Source organism: Hyaena hyaena, unplaced genomic scaffold (assembly GCF_003009895.1).
Source record: "Hyaena hyaena isolate Hyena2069 unplaced genomic scaffold, ASM300989v1 scaffold_108, whole genome shotgun sequence".
NCBI lineage: Eukaryota > Metazoa > Chordata > Mammalia > Carnivora > Hyaenidae > Hyaena > Hyaena hyaena.
Genome location: NW_024080741.1, coordinates 1,272,990 through 1,290,631, shown reverse-complemented (window position 1 = coordinate 1,290,631; position 17,642 = coordinate 1,272,990). Strand labels below are relative to the sequence as shown.

The following is a 17,642-nucleotide window of genomic DNA, read 5'->3' as shown; positions in this document are numbered from 1 at the left end:
AGAATATATCTGCTGGATATAGTGGATACGGTGATGAGTGACCCATATCCCCCTTGAGAGTCTAAGTATGTATTCGCCCATATGCTGGAAGTGCTGTTGACACAGTCCTTAGTTGTTAGCCCCTGCGGTGATTGCCTTGGCTAAAGAAGCCTCTTTTGCTTAAGGACATACCACTTTCCATGGATGTCCCAGTAATTTATCTCTCTAGGATACACGGGCTTAAGTCCATTGCCCTGACTTGAGACAACTCTGAGAGATCATCCCAGATTCAGAGCTCCTCATGGGGTCATCTGAATCTTTTGGGACTTTGTGGCAGCTGAATTTCTCCCTCTGCACAGTCCTGCTCTCTCCCTACCACCTTCCTTTCCACTGGTATTGATCTTAAAAGCACCATCTAATAAACTTACACAGTAAAATCTGTCTGAGGGTCTGCTGCCTGGGAAACCCAGCCTTGTCACACTAGGATTGAGTATTAGTACAAGTTAGCTTACTGGCCATGAAAGGAGGCTTGGTTAAAATAAAAGTTTAGTGAGGGGCACCTGGGAGGCTTAGTGGGTTAAGTGTGACTTTGGCTCAGGTCATGCCCTGTGTCAGGCCCTGTGCTGACAGCTCGGAAGCCGGAGCCTGTTTCAGATTCTGTGTCTCCCTCTCTCTCTGCCCCTCCCTCCCCTGCTCACACTCTGTCTCTCTCAAAAATAAATAAAAGCATTTTTTAAAAAGGTAAAAAAAAGTTTGGTGAGATGAACTTGAATTTAGACTCAAAATATGTGAAGGATCTCATTAGTATTCCCCTTCAGGCCTTATATTTCCAGTGGTTTTGGAAATCTAGGTTTCTTTGAATTCATTACTTGTCTCTCAGTCTTTTTTTGACCTTGCAGAAAACCGCCAAAGTCTCTGACAGCTTGGTTTGTTTGTCACACAGTATGAGCCTGTGAAAGGTGTGGGTTAAGTAAAGAGTTGCTCACACGGCTTGCAGAAACCCCTAAAGGTTTCCCATGTTGATAAGTATATATGATAAGGGAACCCCCTCTTGTTAGAATCCTAATCATATTCTTTACCCCACAAATCCTAAGATTTCTTTCTTGGACAGCGTTTAGAAAATTATTGCTTTTGTTATTATCATTAAAATGGTGTGTTCTAAATATTTGAAAAAGATGGAAAACCGTGTAACAAGGAAAATTCTGTGTAAAACTGAACTCTTCCCTCCTTCAAATTGGGATAATATTGTACATACCTTTTGATAACTTGTCCTTTTCCCATAATAGTGTGTGAAAAGCAAGTTTCCACACCTTCACTTAATCCTTAGGTATATGAATTGTAATGGTTGCATAATATTCTATTTAGTGGATAGACCATATGTAACTTAGCTAGCCACCTATTATGTATTTGAGTTTTCTAAACTTTGTTAATTTTAATAAATAATAGAATAATGATTACTTTTTCTTTGAAACTAAGCCTAGTGTGTCTGATTTAAGTAGCTATTTAATAATACTGAATTCTTTTATCACTAAAATGGTAGTGAACTATTAGATGTAAGACTTCTTAAAAAATTTTTTAGTGTTTATTTTTGAGAGACAGAGAGACAGAGAGAAAAGCACAGGCAGGGGAGCGGCCAAGAGAGAGGGAGACATAAGGTCCGAAGCAGGCTGTAAGCTCCAGTCTGTCAACACAGAGCCTGATGTGGGGCTTGAACTCACAAACTGCAAGATCATGACCTGAGCCGAAGTCAGACGCCCAACTGACTGAAGCACCCTGGTGCCCCAAGACTGTTTTATCTAGATAGCCATTGTTACTATACAACTTAAAGGGGGTAGCATTCATATGGATGATGTGAATTGAGTTCCTAAGTGCAGTGTCACCATTATCAGAAGGATTGCCATTGTTTATTTATGGATCCTCTTTGTTTGAACAATTTTAGCACAGGAAGGTCAGGCAAATTTTTATAAATGCCTGCCAGATAAAAAAAAAAAAAAGTATTTGAGACATTTATATAATTGTCTATCAAGCAGATCTTAACTGGCAGTGACCTTTGGTTTCCCCAGCTTTTTTTCCATATTATCCAGTTATTTAAATGCAAGAGGTCCCTCGTTCTGTTATCTGTCCCAAAGCAGGTTTATCAGGAAACTTATTTTCCCTCTCAGCAATTAATAAAATCTGTCAGGAGCAGTGGACTCTGAATGTATGTTCCTAAAGGTCATAGCTATACTTACTGTATAGTTCAAATTGAACAGTTTTTAAGATAAAATATGGCAGTACTCTGATGAAATTTATTACTTTTTAAATGGTCTCAGCTTCCCCATGAGAGTATAGTTGTATTTTAGAATTGAAGGAGCATTAGTGTTCTTTTGTTTTACAGGTAAAATAATTAGAAAGATCAAGTAACTTTCCTAATATGATGTAGCCAATTATTTTTTCATTAATCTACTCTATAACTCATATGATAAGAGTACAGTTGAAAAGGAAACTCAACCAAAGAAATAATTGGTTGCCATCCACAGTCTTTGGTGGGCTTATTAAAGACCATAAACAGTAATTAACAATATAGATGTGGAAGGTTTTCACAACCTAAACTGAGTTGAAAACATTGCTTAGAATTGCTCATGATTTTGTTGTGTCTTCTAATCACTAGAAACACATTCCTGACAAGTAAAATTTAAAGGCCAGTATAGTCTGGGCAGAAACTCATTTTGGTAAATTGTAGTTGTGCCTTGTTGGTACTTTTTGCCAGAGCATAGGGTAGTAGACAATTGCCTAGAAATTAGAAGACTTAATGAATTTTTCCTTTTTATATTTTATTAATTACTATAGACCCCTCTTTGCCCCTGACTATGACCATTCATGCAAATTGTACTTCTGTCATTGATACTGAAAGGTATTATTAACCTAGTAGGTAAAAGTCAGAGCCTTTCTGAATAACTTGCTTCACACAGTAAATTGAGGCCGATGACTACTTAGAACAACTGTGGAGACATCATCAAAAACACTCATTAAATGAAAAAAAAAAACACTCATTAAATGATGTTTAAAGTAGCTAGGTGATTGCAAGAAGTGTTTTGGGATTCCTTGGTCCTTAGACCTATATACTAGAAGAAGTCTTTTCTACCTTTACTCATTGATTAGAACCTCAGAGGCAGAGTAATCAGTTCCACTTGACTAGGAATAAATCATTCACATTGAAACATGATAGTTCCTGACAACTGGCAATGCTGATAAAAACCAAAACAAAAGATGTCAAGAAATCTGTGCCAATGTGGAATTAGTATGCAGGTTTGATAAATTCACATGTAGCATGCATTTGGTATTAGTCTTTCTCTGGTTTCATACATTTTTTTTCTCTCTCTGTAAAATAAAAATTGTATGAGGAGAAAAAGATTCTATATAATACAATAATAAGTTTTTCTAGTTAACAGAGCTATATTATGATTAGAGAGAGCAGTGTCATCTTTTTATAGTTATTTTAAAAAAATCTTGAATTCTTCATTGTTCTTTATGGTAAAAAACTGTATAAACCTGGTTGATCTCCCTTCTCCCTATTTATCATCAAGGACGTAGATACATAGAATAAACACCACTTCCTTTGATCTCTACAGAATTATACTCTTGCAGAAATTGAATATGCTCTAATAGGTACTTCATGATCTCTTTCTATATCAGATAGCATTTGTGGAAGTAGAAAAAAAAGCCCATAGAATTTTAAAATACATAATTTTCTGCAACAGTCATTTATTAATTTTCAATATAATTAAAAACAAGTAAGAGAAGGAAAATCTTTTTTGCCGTTTCATTGTCAAGTGCTCTCTAGTCCAAACTAGCTTCCTTCTACCCCTTGGAAGTCAGGCTAAACAGACTATTTTAGTAATATATTGATTCTGAAGTCCTGATTAGCAGGTGTCTTTGGCTCTGCCCACTAGCTTTAGTGTATTGTGTTTGGATAGATGTTCTTTCCATGGAAGATGCACTTTTGTATTTGCAGTGGTTTTGTATCTCTACCATTCATGCTTTGCTTCCATAGGGGATATGATTTTTTTTTTATAAGATTTTAATACAAGTGACCACAGTAATAATGTACCATGTCTATTGGTAAACACTAATAATAAGGATAGTTTGTGTAAAGATGGCTTGACTCGGGAAGAAACTAGAGTGCGGCGTGAACATGGGGAAGCAAAAGAAAGCAAGAAAATATGCAACCATGAAGCGAATGCTTAGTCTCCGAGATCAGAGGCTTAAAGAGAAGGATAGATTGAAACCTAAAAAGAAAGAAAAGAAAGATCCCAGTGCACTCAAGGAAAGAGAAGTCCCCCAACATCCTTCCTGCTTATTCTTCCAATATAACACACAGCTGGGCCCGCCTTACCACATCCTGGTTGATACCAACTTTATCAACTTTTCCATTAAAGCCAAACTCGATTTAGTACAATCAATGATGGACTGTCTGTATGCCAAGTGTATCCCTTGTATAACTGACTGTGTAATGGCTGAAATTGAGAAATTGGGTCAAAAGTATCGAGTGGCTCTAAGGATTGCCAAGGACCCAAGATTTGAACGATTACCATGCACACACAAAGGAACCTATGCAGATGACTGCTTAGTACAGAGAGTAACTCAGCACAAGTGTTACATTGTGGCCACAGTTGACCGGGACCTTAAACGAAGGATCCTGAAGATCCCTGGAGTTCCCATCATGTACATTTCTAACCATAGGTACAACATTGAGCGGATGCCGGATGATTATGGAGCCCCTCGGTTCTAATTCTAACACTCTAAAGATAGAGGTCCTGTGCCTTCCTTTACCAACTTTTTCTGTTGCCAGTTCATAGAGCAATACGCTGTAGCATGAGTTATTCTCCTTATCCATTTGCTGTGTTATGAGCTGAGTATGGTTAAATACACTCATTGTTTGATGTTGTTTTGTTGAAATTGTTGAATTTGATTGTTGAAATTGTTGCAATTGTTGTAATTGATATTTTGTATCATTTTGAATTTTGTTGCATCTTTTTATAAATCAAATGACTGCACATATAATTTGATGGTTGTTGTTTTATATTGGTGTACACAACAAATATTTATTAAGGTTATACTAGGTACTTAGTAAGGTATGGTCCTGCCCTCAAGACATTGATATTATAGGAGAAAAGAGAAACGTGTATATGAATAAATATAGTAATATAGTGATGCCAGGTTAAAAGTCTGAGGGAATAGACCTACCTATATTTTAGAAAAGAATGATTTCTTTTTACTTGGTTGTAATGGGGAGGGAGGAAAGGCTAGAGGTAGTAATATTTGTGTTAATCTTTATAAATGAAAAGGTGCTTGAGGCACCTGGGTGGCTCAGTCGGTTAAGTGTCCGACTTCGGTTCAGGTCATGGTCTCACGGTCTGTGAGTTCGAGTCCTGCATCAAGTTCTGTACTGACAGCTTATAGCCTGAAACCTGCTTCGGATTCTGTCTTCCTCTCTCTCTGCCCCTTCCCTGCTTGTACTCTGTCTCTCTCTCAAAAATAAATAAACATTAAAAAATTTTTTTCTTAAAAAAAAAAAAGAAAAAAAAAAGATGGCTTGACTCATTTGTATGATTGTTTTTTTAATCACAGAACATATTATTTATAGCATGGTGATTAAGAGTAGGATTCTAGAGCTGAATTGCCTAGTAGTTATCTCATAGTCTTCTGGTGATGCTTAAATTGTTGTTATATATAAAGTTCTTACAGTAGTGCCTCACATACATACTATGTTCCTTTTAAGTGTTAGTATTCCTTTTTATCACCACTACCTCCTCCTCCTCACCACCACCACTGTTCTTCTTCTCTTCTTCTTCTTCTTCTTCTTCTTCTCCTTCTCCTTCTCCTTCTGTTTATTGATTTATTTTGAGAGAGAGAGAGAAAATGAGAGAGCCTCTGCACGCAGGGGAGGAGCCCTGTCAGCATGGTCCCGACACAAGGCTTGAACTCACAAACTGTGAGATCATGACCTGAGCCAAAATCAAGAGTCAGATGCTTAACCAACTGAGCCCCCCCCAGGCATCCCTTATTTTCTCATTATTGTTATATTGTATTTTGTTATTTTAGGGATTCTGTGGTTTCTGTTCCTGCACAATGGAGAGGTTTTGTTTCGGTTTGTTTTTGTAGATAGTCTGAGTATATTTAAGGGAGTATTTTTCCACTTAACTTGATCCCAAATAAATATCCGTATTGTTCATATTCAAGTATGTGCACAACTGATCTAGTTTTTTTCTTGGCTGTTGTATTCTAGTTTTTTCCTTGTCTGTTGTATTCCAACCTTTTTATAAATCATTTATTTTAGGTCCTGTGGATAATTGAATTTAGTATAGAAATAGGAAACTGTGTATTTCCTATGTGTATTCAGTATAAACTGAAATAACATGATTTGGGACTATCTAGGTGATCAGCTTTTACATCTTCAACATGAGGTAAGAGCACAATTCTGAATCACAACCAAAGTGAGGATGTGTAACAGCAGCTTTCAGTAGGTCTCATGTTATCCATCGTGTTGCTAGGTAAACTAAAAGAGAAGTACTTTTGTATACACTCCTCCTCCCCCCACATGCCACACACAGCATCTTTTGGGTTTATTCAGTGCTTACACGGCTAATTTGCACATATCTATGTGTTTTTCAACTCTTCCTTGTTGACGGCAACTTGCTCAAAGGAGGCAATTTTACTGTCCACCGTCCTTCATTTTGTCAGTTCTTTTCAGTATGGAATGTTTATTCCACCTCTTTAGAAGTGAATAGCCATTCTTTTCCTCTCCTCCAACTCAACAATCTGTTTAGACAGCTGGGTAATTGAAAAAGTAGCTTAGGGAGAACGAGTTAATGGGGATTTTACCAAGTTTAGCACCCTCTGCACCTGAGTATATTATGAAAAGTTTTTGCCAGCAAAGAATAATGCATTCCTTTAATAGTTTGACTACACATAAACTATAGGAGTGGTATTGTTAGCAATTTAACTTCTTAATTTCTTTCTTAGATGCTGATGATGGGGGAGAAGGAAGAATATTATCCTTATGATGCTTTTAAGGGCTGTTTGTATATTAGGTGGCCTCCTAAAACAAATCTCTGTTTTCTTACATCTAAAACTTGGGTGGTTCTGTGAAATTTCATTTTAAGTAATGGCTCTTATATTGCTCTTTCTTGACAAGAAAGTCTAATTAATAGCATGGTTATATCTTTTCTTTGTTTAATAAGGTTTATATTTTAACAACTAGAATGGTGGCATGCATAGCTGGCTAAACGTGTAAACACCAGTGTATAGCATTCTCTGTTTTATGTGGAGTATTAGATTTTTGAGTGTCAAAATTCTTTTTAGTGGTTGTGAGTATACCTAAGCGGCGATCCATATGAGACTGTAATAGTAGTGTCTGATTTAAGGTAGACTAATGGTTTTCATTTGTGATGGTCTTTTTCTGAAAGTAGGTTTTGAACTTTTAATGCCTTTGAAAAGACTGAAACCCATTTCAAGCATTTCAGTGGTTTACCTGTGTGATTGTTTCTTTGTTAAAGAATATAAACCTAGAGGCACCTGGGTGGCTGAGTCAGCTAAGTTTCCATCTGTTGATTTTGGCTCAGGTCATGATCTTGTGGTTTGTAAGATAGAGCCCTGCATTGGGCTGTAGTCTGACAACATGGAGCCTGCTTGGAATTCTCTCCCCCTCCCTCTCTGCCTCTGCTTCACTTGCAGAGCGCGCTTGCTCGCGCTCTCTCGCGCGCGCCCTCTCTCTCTCTCTCTCTCTCTGTAAACAAACATACAAACCAAACAACCAACCTTACTACCTTTAAAAAAAAAAAAAAAGAATAAAAATCTAAGCCGTACACAGTATTTATGGTAACTTATTCTAAATTTGCATGGTTTATTTATTCTGCTTGTGGAATTCTCATTGACTTTAGAGAGGGACTTGATTTTTTCTTCCCTGTAGAATGAGGCAGTTCCTTTAAAGAGCTTATATTAAATTGATTACTGCAAAGTTACCTGAACATTGTATCTAGGCTTCTTTTATAGTTACTTTCTTAGCAAGAGTTTATGTGTATGCCTAAATACAGTTTCTAAAAGTGTGAGCTTAATATTATTCATTTACTGATTAATGAACCAATATTTATAATAGACCTAATGTGTGCCAGATATGAAGATAGAAAATTGGGGTGGAAGGGTAGGATCCAGTCTACTTGTGGAGACATGTATCAAACAGAGAATTATAATATGGTCAGGGATTAGTGTTATAATGTATATATAGATGGAAGAATAGAGATAAATGTGGTAAACATATAGATAGATGAAAGAATGGAATGTGTGTGTATGTATATTATAACATGTATATGCGTAATAAAATACAAAGAACATTTTATTCTCATAGAGCTAAGAGCAAGGAAATCTTTTCAAAGGAGATAACATTTATGTTGCTTTTTGAAAGCCATGTAAAGTAAATCAGCGAGTTCTAATACTAGCTCAAGAGACTAATCACATTCTCCAGCTTGATTTTTCTTTCTAGAACTTATTGCCATCCTACATTCTATATTTATTTCATTCAGTCGTTGTCTACTGCATTAGGATGTAATCTCTTTGAGGATAGGGATTTTTGTCTTTTTTATTCTATATTCTCAACACCTAGAAAAGTTTCTGGCCTAAAGCAGGAGCTCAAGTATGTGTCGAATGAATGAATGAAGTTTGTGAGTTCTATAGTAATTGCCTTGTTATTTCTTTTAGTTTATTAAGACTATCTCTTGGGGTTCCTGGGTGGCTCAGTTGGTTGAGCATTTGACTTTGGCTCAGGTGTTGATATCGTGGTTTGTGGGTTCAAGCCCCACGTTGGGCTTTCCACTGACAGTGTGGAGCCTGCTTCGAATTCTCTGACTCCCTCTGCCCCTCCCTCCCTCTTCTCTCTCTCTTTCTCAAAAATAAATAAACATTAAAAAATGTTTGAAAAGACTATCTCTTTACAATCTCTTCATTTTTTCCCTTAATATCTTTCATTATGTGTACTTGAGTCTCCCATGATAACATGCTATCTCCATAATGTTTCTCAAACCCACTCCTTCTTTTCCGTGTCTCTTAGCTCATCGAGTCTTCAAAATCTTTTATCTGAATTGATAAACTCTAATTGTTTTCCATGTCTTTATCTAAGTCCCCTTAAATTTTTTCTCTGCAGCCATCAGAATTATCAGTCTAAAAGACAGAACTGACCAGACCATTTATTTGTTTAAAAATACGTAATGGTATTCTAGCCTCTGTCTAGAATAAAATCTGTCTAGAATAGATCACACACAAGGCCTTCTATAGCGAGTTCAGGTATATAATGTGTATGAAGGAATGAATAACTGCAATAAGAAATTTCATTGAAAATGCTTCCTGTTTGGATAAAAGGAGATATTATAAGAATATATCTTAAAACTAGTGTTTAAGAGCAGTTTTTCTTTATATAGCTAATTTGTCTTTCTTACTGTCTTGTTCTAATCCTCAATTCACTGTGAAGTGATTTATAGTGTTATTATTGAAGTAATCCAATTTCTCATGTCTTTTCTGTCTATAATTCCTCTCTCCATCCCATCTCTATATGTTGGGTCTTTTCTCTCTAGCTACTTACCTTATTTCTTTAGAGATATATGTATTATGTGTGTCTTTTCTCTGTTTTGGATATAAATTCTGACTTTAAAGTTTTGCATGTAGTTTTGAAGCCCTTGGGATTAAATTATTTCTATGGAACACACTCAGAGATAACCCTGATCTACCTGTTTTTAATTTAAAATTATTTTCATTGTGACTATTTATATTCCTCTTAATTTCCTTTTTTTCTCCCCCACACTCAGATTGAAAATCTTCAAGAGCAACTTAGAGATAAAGAAAAGCAAATGAGCAGCTTGAAAGAACGAGTCAAATCCTTGCAGGCCGATACTACCAACACCGACACTGCCTTGACAACTTTGGAAGAAGCCCTTGCAGAGAAAGTGAGTGACTGGTTTGGACTCTTCATAGACACGTTTCCTCTGCTTTCTCATTAATGTAAAATTTTCTTTAGTAATAAGACTTGGATATAAAAGGCAGAAGAAGTCCCTTAGGGCAAAAGAGAAAAGAGCTTTCTGTTCTATTGCTGACATAGATAGTATAGGGGAAAGAAAATCCACTTTGTTTTTGTCAATTTAAGCATCTCTTGTTAGGCAAGATGGATTCCATAGCAGAGGGCAGTGGCTGAAATTTCTAAACAGTAAGCCATATGTTCCCCATTTGCTATCTTCTGAAGAAAAAGAAAGTTCTTTTTATTTATCTCATCAACTAGAATTTGAGGATGTAGGCTCTCAGACATTGACCATCAGGAAGCCCTATATAATTACTTCTCTTTTACCGTATCATACTGGTACCTAACATAGTCATGGATTTTAGTTATTGATACAACATACTTGCTATGCTACTGCATTTTGTGTTCATGAGCAAACCTAATTTTTCAGGAATGGTTGACTAAGTAAAGAAGTGGCCCAGCTGGACAAGTGTTTATGTCTTAGGATGAGGTTTAAGGAATCTTGGTGGGGCATTTTAATTGGATTTTTTTTAAAGGAGTAGGGTCACTGTTCTTTAAGCCCCTGGGACTCAGAATGCTTCAGGCTGTATGCCAGGGATCAAGGCTTGATCCATGAATAAATTCAGAAATAATATCCAGAAATATACTTAAATTGCTTCAACTTTTAGACTTCCTAAGTATCTGTTGACAGTTTTAATGGCTTCTCTCTTTTACCCTCCTTTTTTATGCTTTAGCCTCCATATGTCATAATCTCATCAATCTCTTTGGTGTGTGAATTGTAAGTTGTTTCCATTGCCTTATGTGCAACATGTATATTACATATAAAAAAGGAATATTTGTTGCCTATTGCCGTGTGTGTGTGTGTGTGTGTGTGTGTAAAGTTTTTGATACTTGTGAATTAAATAAATGGGATTATTCTAAAAGAATACTTTAGGGGATTCTAATACTATTAAGATTATAGGAAAAGAAAAGATTATAGGGGAGTCAAAAGACCAAAGCCACATCTTTATTACAACATGATGGGTAGGAGGGATGACTTCTTTAAAAAGTAAATTACTAGCAACTTATCACTGTCTTTTGAATGGAGCATGGGAGTGTGAAATTTTATCAGCTAAAAGTTGAATTACACTCATATGAGATAAGCAGGAAAGGAATTTTCTTATGTATTGATGTGCTCTCTTATCAGGAGCGGACAATTGAACGCTTAAAGGAACAGCGGGACAGAGATGAGCGAGAGAAGCAAGAGGAAATTGATAACTACAAAAAAGATCTTAAAGACTTGAAAGAAAAAGTCAGCTTATTGCAAGGCGACCTCTCAGAGAAAGAGGTCAAGATCACCAAAATAGAATGATTTGGTTTGTTTAATTGGTGCATTGTGTGCATATGTTGATGGTCTTTACATAATGCATGTAAAAATGTATATGATGGAAGGTTTTCTTAATATTTTTATAGCAAGCCTTTTCAAAAACCTTAAGGGGTATTTTGGGAAGCTTTGCAGAGACAGTAGATTGGATCATTCATTTCCTAAGTCTTCTCTCTTTCAATATGTTATGAGTTGATTTCTTACTTGTTAATGACATTTTTGTAGATTCTAAAATAACTGAAGCGGTTATACATGGAAAAATATTGTGCTAATGGTAAGAAAGGTGATAGACAAAAAGAATATGCAAATGGAGGACAGCTTATTTACAATAGGTCTTAAAAATTTTTTTTTAAGTTCTAATTTTATTTTAGAGAGAGCACACGAGCAGAGGAGAGGGCCAGAGGGGGAAAGGGTGAGACTCTTAAACAGTCTCTACACTGAACATGGAGCCTGACGCAGGGCTCAATCCCATGACCCTGGGATCATGACCTGAGCTGAAATCAAGAGTACGATGGTCAACTGACTGAACCTCCCAGGCACCCCTATGGTAGCTCTTAAGTGCATCTCAGTATTGGCAGAGAAATCTTAAGTGATTGCTGACCAGTTAGGTGATTTAGTATGTGCTTTGTCTTGCTTTTGGAGGATCCTGTTAACGTGGCCTAAAGAGTAAAAATACCTAATGCCTTGTGATCATGTAATAATTCATGAGCTTTAGGGACATTCTTGGATTTCCTTTCTTATATCTTTAAGAAAATTTATGGTGGGGCACCTGGGTGGCTCAGTCAGTTAAGTGCCTGACTTCAGCTCAGGTCATGGTCTCAGGATTTGTGCGTTCAAGCCCTGCATTGGGCTCTGCACTGACAGCTCAGAGCTTGGAGCCTGTTTTAGTTTCTGTGTCTCTGTCTCTCTCTGCCCCTCCCCCATGCATTTGTTCTCTCTCTTTCAAAAATGAACATTTGGAAAGAATTTATGGTAATTTATGTTTCTAGTGGAACTTCCTTTCTAAACGGGAAAAGCATTTTATATTTATGTTGGTAAAGCTACCACCATAACTAGTAGTGACTTCTACTACAGTGACTGCTTCCATTCACAAAGCTTGATCTCCCTCCATTTATTTTGATATGAATTGAATCACAATTCAATTGGTATTTCTTGGGAATTCAACTTATTTCAGTTAGGACTTGAAAGCTGAGGTTAACATTGTTTTATATTTCATGAATGTTCTTGAAATGGAAATTTCAGTATATTGTAAACAGAAAATATAAGCCACCATGATAATAAATTAAACATTTTTTATTTCCATTTTGTTTGTAGTTAGTATTTACTCTAGATGTGTATTGCTTTTTTTAGGCTTCACTTTTGGATCTGAAAGAGCATGCTTCTTCCCTGGCTTCCTCAGGACTGAAAAAGGATTCACGACTTAAGACACTAGAGATTGCTTTAGAACAGAAGAAGGAGGAATGTCTGAAAATGGAATCACAGTTGAAAAAGGTTAAAGAAAATTTTTCCACTTTTCTTACTTTGTTTTAAATAAGAATATAATAGAAAGCTCTACAGTGTTCACTTTTGGTAAATTACCAATGATATAATAATCCCCTAAAGTTCAAAATGTCATTTATACCTTCATCAGTTCTTTTAGTGTCTTTACCCTGTTTTATTTTACTACTGAGAATCCTTAAACTGTTAGAAAATTGATAATTCAGAGGATGAGTAAAATATGCAGCTCCTTTATGGAGAGAGTATAGGACCACAATGTAAAATTCCTAATTATCTGATATTTTTCTTCCATTAGCATTGGTCTTCCTAGGAGATAATTTAGCAGTGATAGTCACCCATATTGACGAGTATTAGGATTGATACAGATATTTATTATCCATTTCTCTGATTTATTTCTAAGATTTATATGGCAGTTTATAGGTTTCAAAAACACTTTCGTATTTACAGTCTCTGAGCTATCAACTCTGTGAGAATTGGAACTATGACTTTTGAGCAGTTATATTAACTGGGTCCAATTTATATGATGACTCATGAAAACAGGTACAACCTAGTCTTGAGACTTTAAGATTTTTCTTTGTTTTTAAAGTTTATTTATTTTGAGAATGAGAGAAAAGCACATGCACACACATGCGTGCTTGTGTGTGAGTGGGGGAAGGGCAGAGAGAGCAGGAAGAGAGAGGATCTGCACTCTCAACATGTTAACATGGATCTCACGAACCATGAGTTTGTGACCTTAGCCAGAATCAAGAGTCAGATGCTTAACTGATGGAGCTACCCAGGCTCCCCAGGAGTTTAAGTTTTGTTTTCCATAGATTGGGTGTATTCAACATGATATCCTTATAATGAATATATTTCATGTAGGGTAGGTCTAAAGTAAAATCACGTTTTTAAGCTAAAGAGAGGAAGAAAATTTGGTATCTTAAAAGTTACCAGATTAAGTAGGAAAATACTGTTTGTGAGAGTATAGATTCTGATTATAACCAATTCAGATTTGATTTTTGGCTTTTTTTCCTCACTGGAAAGGTGGAAATAATTTTCTACTTAATACCTGAATATCGAAGGTGAAGCTGTTATATGTATTCAGAGTTATAAAACAGAGTAGTAACTGTCAAGAGTAATGTTATTCATTAATATTCTAAACTCCCCTGTTTGTGACAATCCCACATATTCTGCTTACTTTTAATCTTCTTGGTATCATGGTCTCTTGTATCTCAGGCTTTATAAATATTTAGGTTTATGAGAAAAAAATAAAGTTATCTTTGGGTAGAGGAGGCTGATGGCTTTTCCCTACTTTGGTTTATTATCTGTTTTAGTAATGGCCATTTTTTTTTATAAATTTCCTTGTTTCTAGATTATTGTTTCTTTTCATTTTAGTTCATTACTGATATTTTCCTTTTATACTGCTGCCACAGTTCCCAAGTCCAGCAAAGAGGTGGTTATTACAATTTTTATTTGTTTCATTTGTTTTCTGCTTTTTCTCCCTTCTTTTACTCTTCTCTGGTTTTAGTTGAGCATTTTGTATAATTCAGTTTTCTTGCTCCTTTCAGCATATCATTTATATTTCTTCAGTTTTTTCAAATGATTGCCCTAGAGTTTGCAGTATGCATTTTTTATCTATCCCCCAACTTTATTGAGATATAATTAACAAATAGAAATTGTATATATTTAAGGTTTACATGATGATTTATGTATATATTGCAAAATGATTATCACAGTCAAGCTAGTTAACACATTTATCACCTCACATAGTTACTATTTTATTTTTTTGTGGTGAGTACTTTTTAAAATATTCCTTCAGCAAATTTTAAGTATATAAATAGTATTATTAAGTATAGTCACTATCCTATACATTAGATCCCCAGAATTTACTCATAACTGAAAGTTTGTAACCTTTGATCAACATCTCCTCATTTCTCCACCCTCCAGCCCCTGACAACTACCATTCTGTTTTGTTTCTATGAGGTCATCTTGTTTAGATTTTAAATATAAGTAAGATCACGCTGTGTCTAGCTTATTTCACTTAGCAGAATGTCCTCCAGGTTCATCCATATTGTCACAAATGGCAAGATTTCCTTCTTTTTATGAATTCTTTTTATGACTGAATTAAATAATAATTCATTTTTATGATTAAATAATATATGTATTATACACACATATTTCCTTTATCCATTTATCTGTTGGTGGATACTTAGATTCTTTCCATATCTTGGCTGTTATGAGTAATGCTGAGTGAACATGAGAGTGTAGATATCTCTTTGAGATACTGATTTCATTTCTTTTGTATATATATGCAGGAGTGGGATTGCTGGATCATATAGTAACTCCATTTAAGAATTTTTGAGAAAGCTTTGTACTGTTTTCTATAAGGGTTGTTTGAATTTGCATTCCCATCAATGGGGTACAAGGGTTTCCTTTCTCCATACTCTTTGCAACTCACATTTCTAGTCTTTTTGATGATAGCCATTCTAACAGGTATTAGGCATTATCTCTGTGTGATTTTGATTTGCATTTTCTTGATGGTTAGTGATGTTCAGCTACTTCTCATGTGTGTTGGCCATAGTCTGTCCTCTGTCTTCTTTGGAAGAACATCTATTCAAGTCTTTTGCCCATTTTAATGGGTTTATTTGTGTTTGTCCTATTAAGTTTTATGAGTTCCTTACATATTTTGAATACGTCAGGTATAAGTTTTTAAATATTTTCTCCTATTCTGTAGGTTGCCTTTTCATTTGTTGATAGTTTTCTTTGCTGTATAGAAGCTATTTACTTTGATGGAGTCCACCTGTCTATTTATGCTTTTGTTGCCTGTGTTTTTGGTGTCCTATCAAAAAAATCATGCAGTAAACATTTTTAATAGAAGTTCACTTTCAGAAACTGCTGTCCCAGTTTGTGTCGTGCAGGTACCATACAACAGAATCCTCCTGATTCCTTCTTCTCTTCCCCGATAACATCATTATATTCATTTATCCATAGGCGACAATCAGCCAGTACACTACTATTCTTACTTTAAATCATTACCTTTCAGATGAAGAATAAGAATAATAAAAGATATAATTTTAGCTTTATCCCTTCCCCAGTTCTCTTTTCTCTTTATGTATATGTGAGTTTTTGACCTATATAATTTTCTTCTGCATGAAGAACTTCTTTTAATATATTTTTTCAGGGTAAGTCTCCTGGCTATGAATTTCTCAGGTTTTGTTTGTCTAAGAAAGTCTATTTCTCATTCACTTTTGACAGATATTAACAGTCGTTATAGAATTCTGGGTTGGTGGGCTTTTTTCCTGTCTTCTTACGTGATTTTTGATGAGAAGTCTACTGTAGTTCTTAACATTGTTACTCTGATGGTGAGGTGTTTTTTCCCCCTCTGACTTCTTTTAACTTTTTTTTCTTTGTCTTTCATTTTCTATATTTTTAATATGATGTGCCTACATATAGATGCTGAGTATTTATATTGCTTGGTGTTCTGAGCTTTCTGATTTGGTGCATGTCATTAATTTTGGAAAATTCTCAGCCATAATTACTTAAAATGTTTCTTTTTTAAAAAAAATGTTTATTTTTTAGAGCAAGAGAGAGAGAGAGTGTGAGCAGGGGAGGGGCAGAGAGAGAGGGAGACACAGAATCCAAAGCAGGCTTTAGGCTCTGAGCTGTCAGCACAGAGCCCCACACAGGACTTGAACTCATGAGCGGTGAGATCGTGACCCCACCCAGGTGCTCTTAATATATTTTTTCTTTTCCTTTTGGTATTCCAATTATGTATATGTTGCACCTTTTTTTAAAAAAAAATTTAATGTTTTATTTTTGAGAGAGAGAGAGCGTGAGCAGGGGAAGGTCAGAGAGAGAAGGAGGTATAGAATCTTTTTTGGTGAAGGTTTTTTTTTTTAATTTTAATTTTTATTATTTATTTCTAGGAGAGAGAGAGAGAGAGAGACTGCGTGAGCAGGGGAGGGTCAGAGAGAGAGGGAGATACAGAATCTTAATCAGGCTCCAGACTCTGAGCTTGCTGTTAGCACAGAGCCCAATGCAGGGCTCCAACCCATGAACCATGAGATCATGACCTGAGCCTAAGTTGGATGCATAACTGATGGAGCCACCCAGGCGCCCCAAGGGAGGTACAGAATCTGAAGCAGGCTCCAGACTCTGAGCTAGCTGTTAGCACAGAGCCCAATGCAGGGCTCCAACCCATGAACCATGAGATCATGACCTGAGCCTAAGTTGGATGCATAACTGATGGAGCCACCCAGGCGCCCCAAGGGAGGTACAGAATCTGAAACCGCCTCCAGACTCTGAGCTTGCTGTTAGAATAGAGCCCAATGCAGGGCTCCAACCCATGAACCATGAGATCATGACCTGAGCCTAAGTTGGATGCATAACTGATGGAGCCACCCAGGCGCCCCAAGGGAGGTACAGAATCTGAAACCGCCTCTAGGCTCTGAGCTAGCTGTCAGAATAGAGCTTGATGTGGGGCTTGAACCCACAAACCTTGAGGTCATGACCTGCGTTGAAGTCGGACGCTTAACCAACTGAGCCACCCAGGTGCTCTAGTGTTGCACCTTTTGAAATTACTCTTTAGTTCCTGGATGTTCTCTAATGTTTTTTGTTCTTTTTAAAAAATCTTTTCATTTCATTTTGAGAAGTTTCTATTGACTTGTCTTCATGCTTACTGATTCTTTCTTCAGCCATATCCAGTCTACCATTGAGTCCATCAAAGGCATTAATTTCTCTTACAGGTTTTTTATACCTAGAATTTCCTTTTGACTCTTTCTT

At 36.1% G+C, this 17,642-nt stretch overlaps 2 protein-coding genes across 8 annotated transcripts in view; both read left to right on the top strand.

The window, feature by feature from the left end:
* ERC1 (ELKS/RAB6-interacting/CAST family member 1) overlaps positions 1-17,642 on the top strand; it is a 485,892-nt gene that overhangs the window by 157,466 nt on the left and 310,784 nt on the right. For all 7 annotated transcript variants that reach the window (XM_039236306.1, XM_039236310.1, XM_039236309.1 and 4 more), the window contains 3 exons: positions 9,816-9,953; positions 11,208-11,348; positions 12,735-12,875. In XM_039236306.1, coding sequence (XP_039092237.1) covers positions 9,816-9,953; positions 11,208-11,348; positions 12,735-12,875 — 420 coding nt within the window. The remainder of the gene's footprint in view (positions 1-9,815; positions 9,954-11,207; positions 11,349-12,734; positions 12,876-17,642) is intronic.
* LOC120234461 (rRNA-processing protein FCF1 homolog) lies at positions 4,134-4,831 on the top strand. The gene has a single exon (XM_039236312.1). It carries the CDS (start codon positions 4,154-4,156, stop codon positions 4,748-4,750), a length of 597 nt encoding a protein of 198 aa, XP_039092243.1. The 5' UTR covers positions 4,134-4,153; the 3' UTR covers positions 4,751-4,831.

Bases quoted from the DNA above. Each gene is read 5' to 3' on its own strand.
- LOC120234461 (XM_039236312.1), top strand. From the start codon at position 4,154: ATGGGGAAGCAAAAGAAAGCAAGAAAATATGCAACCATGAAGCGAATG.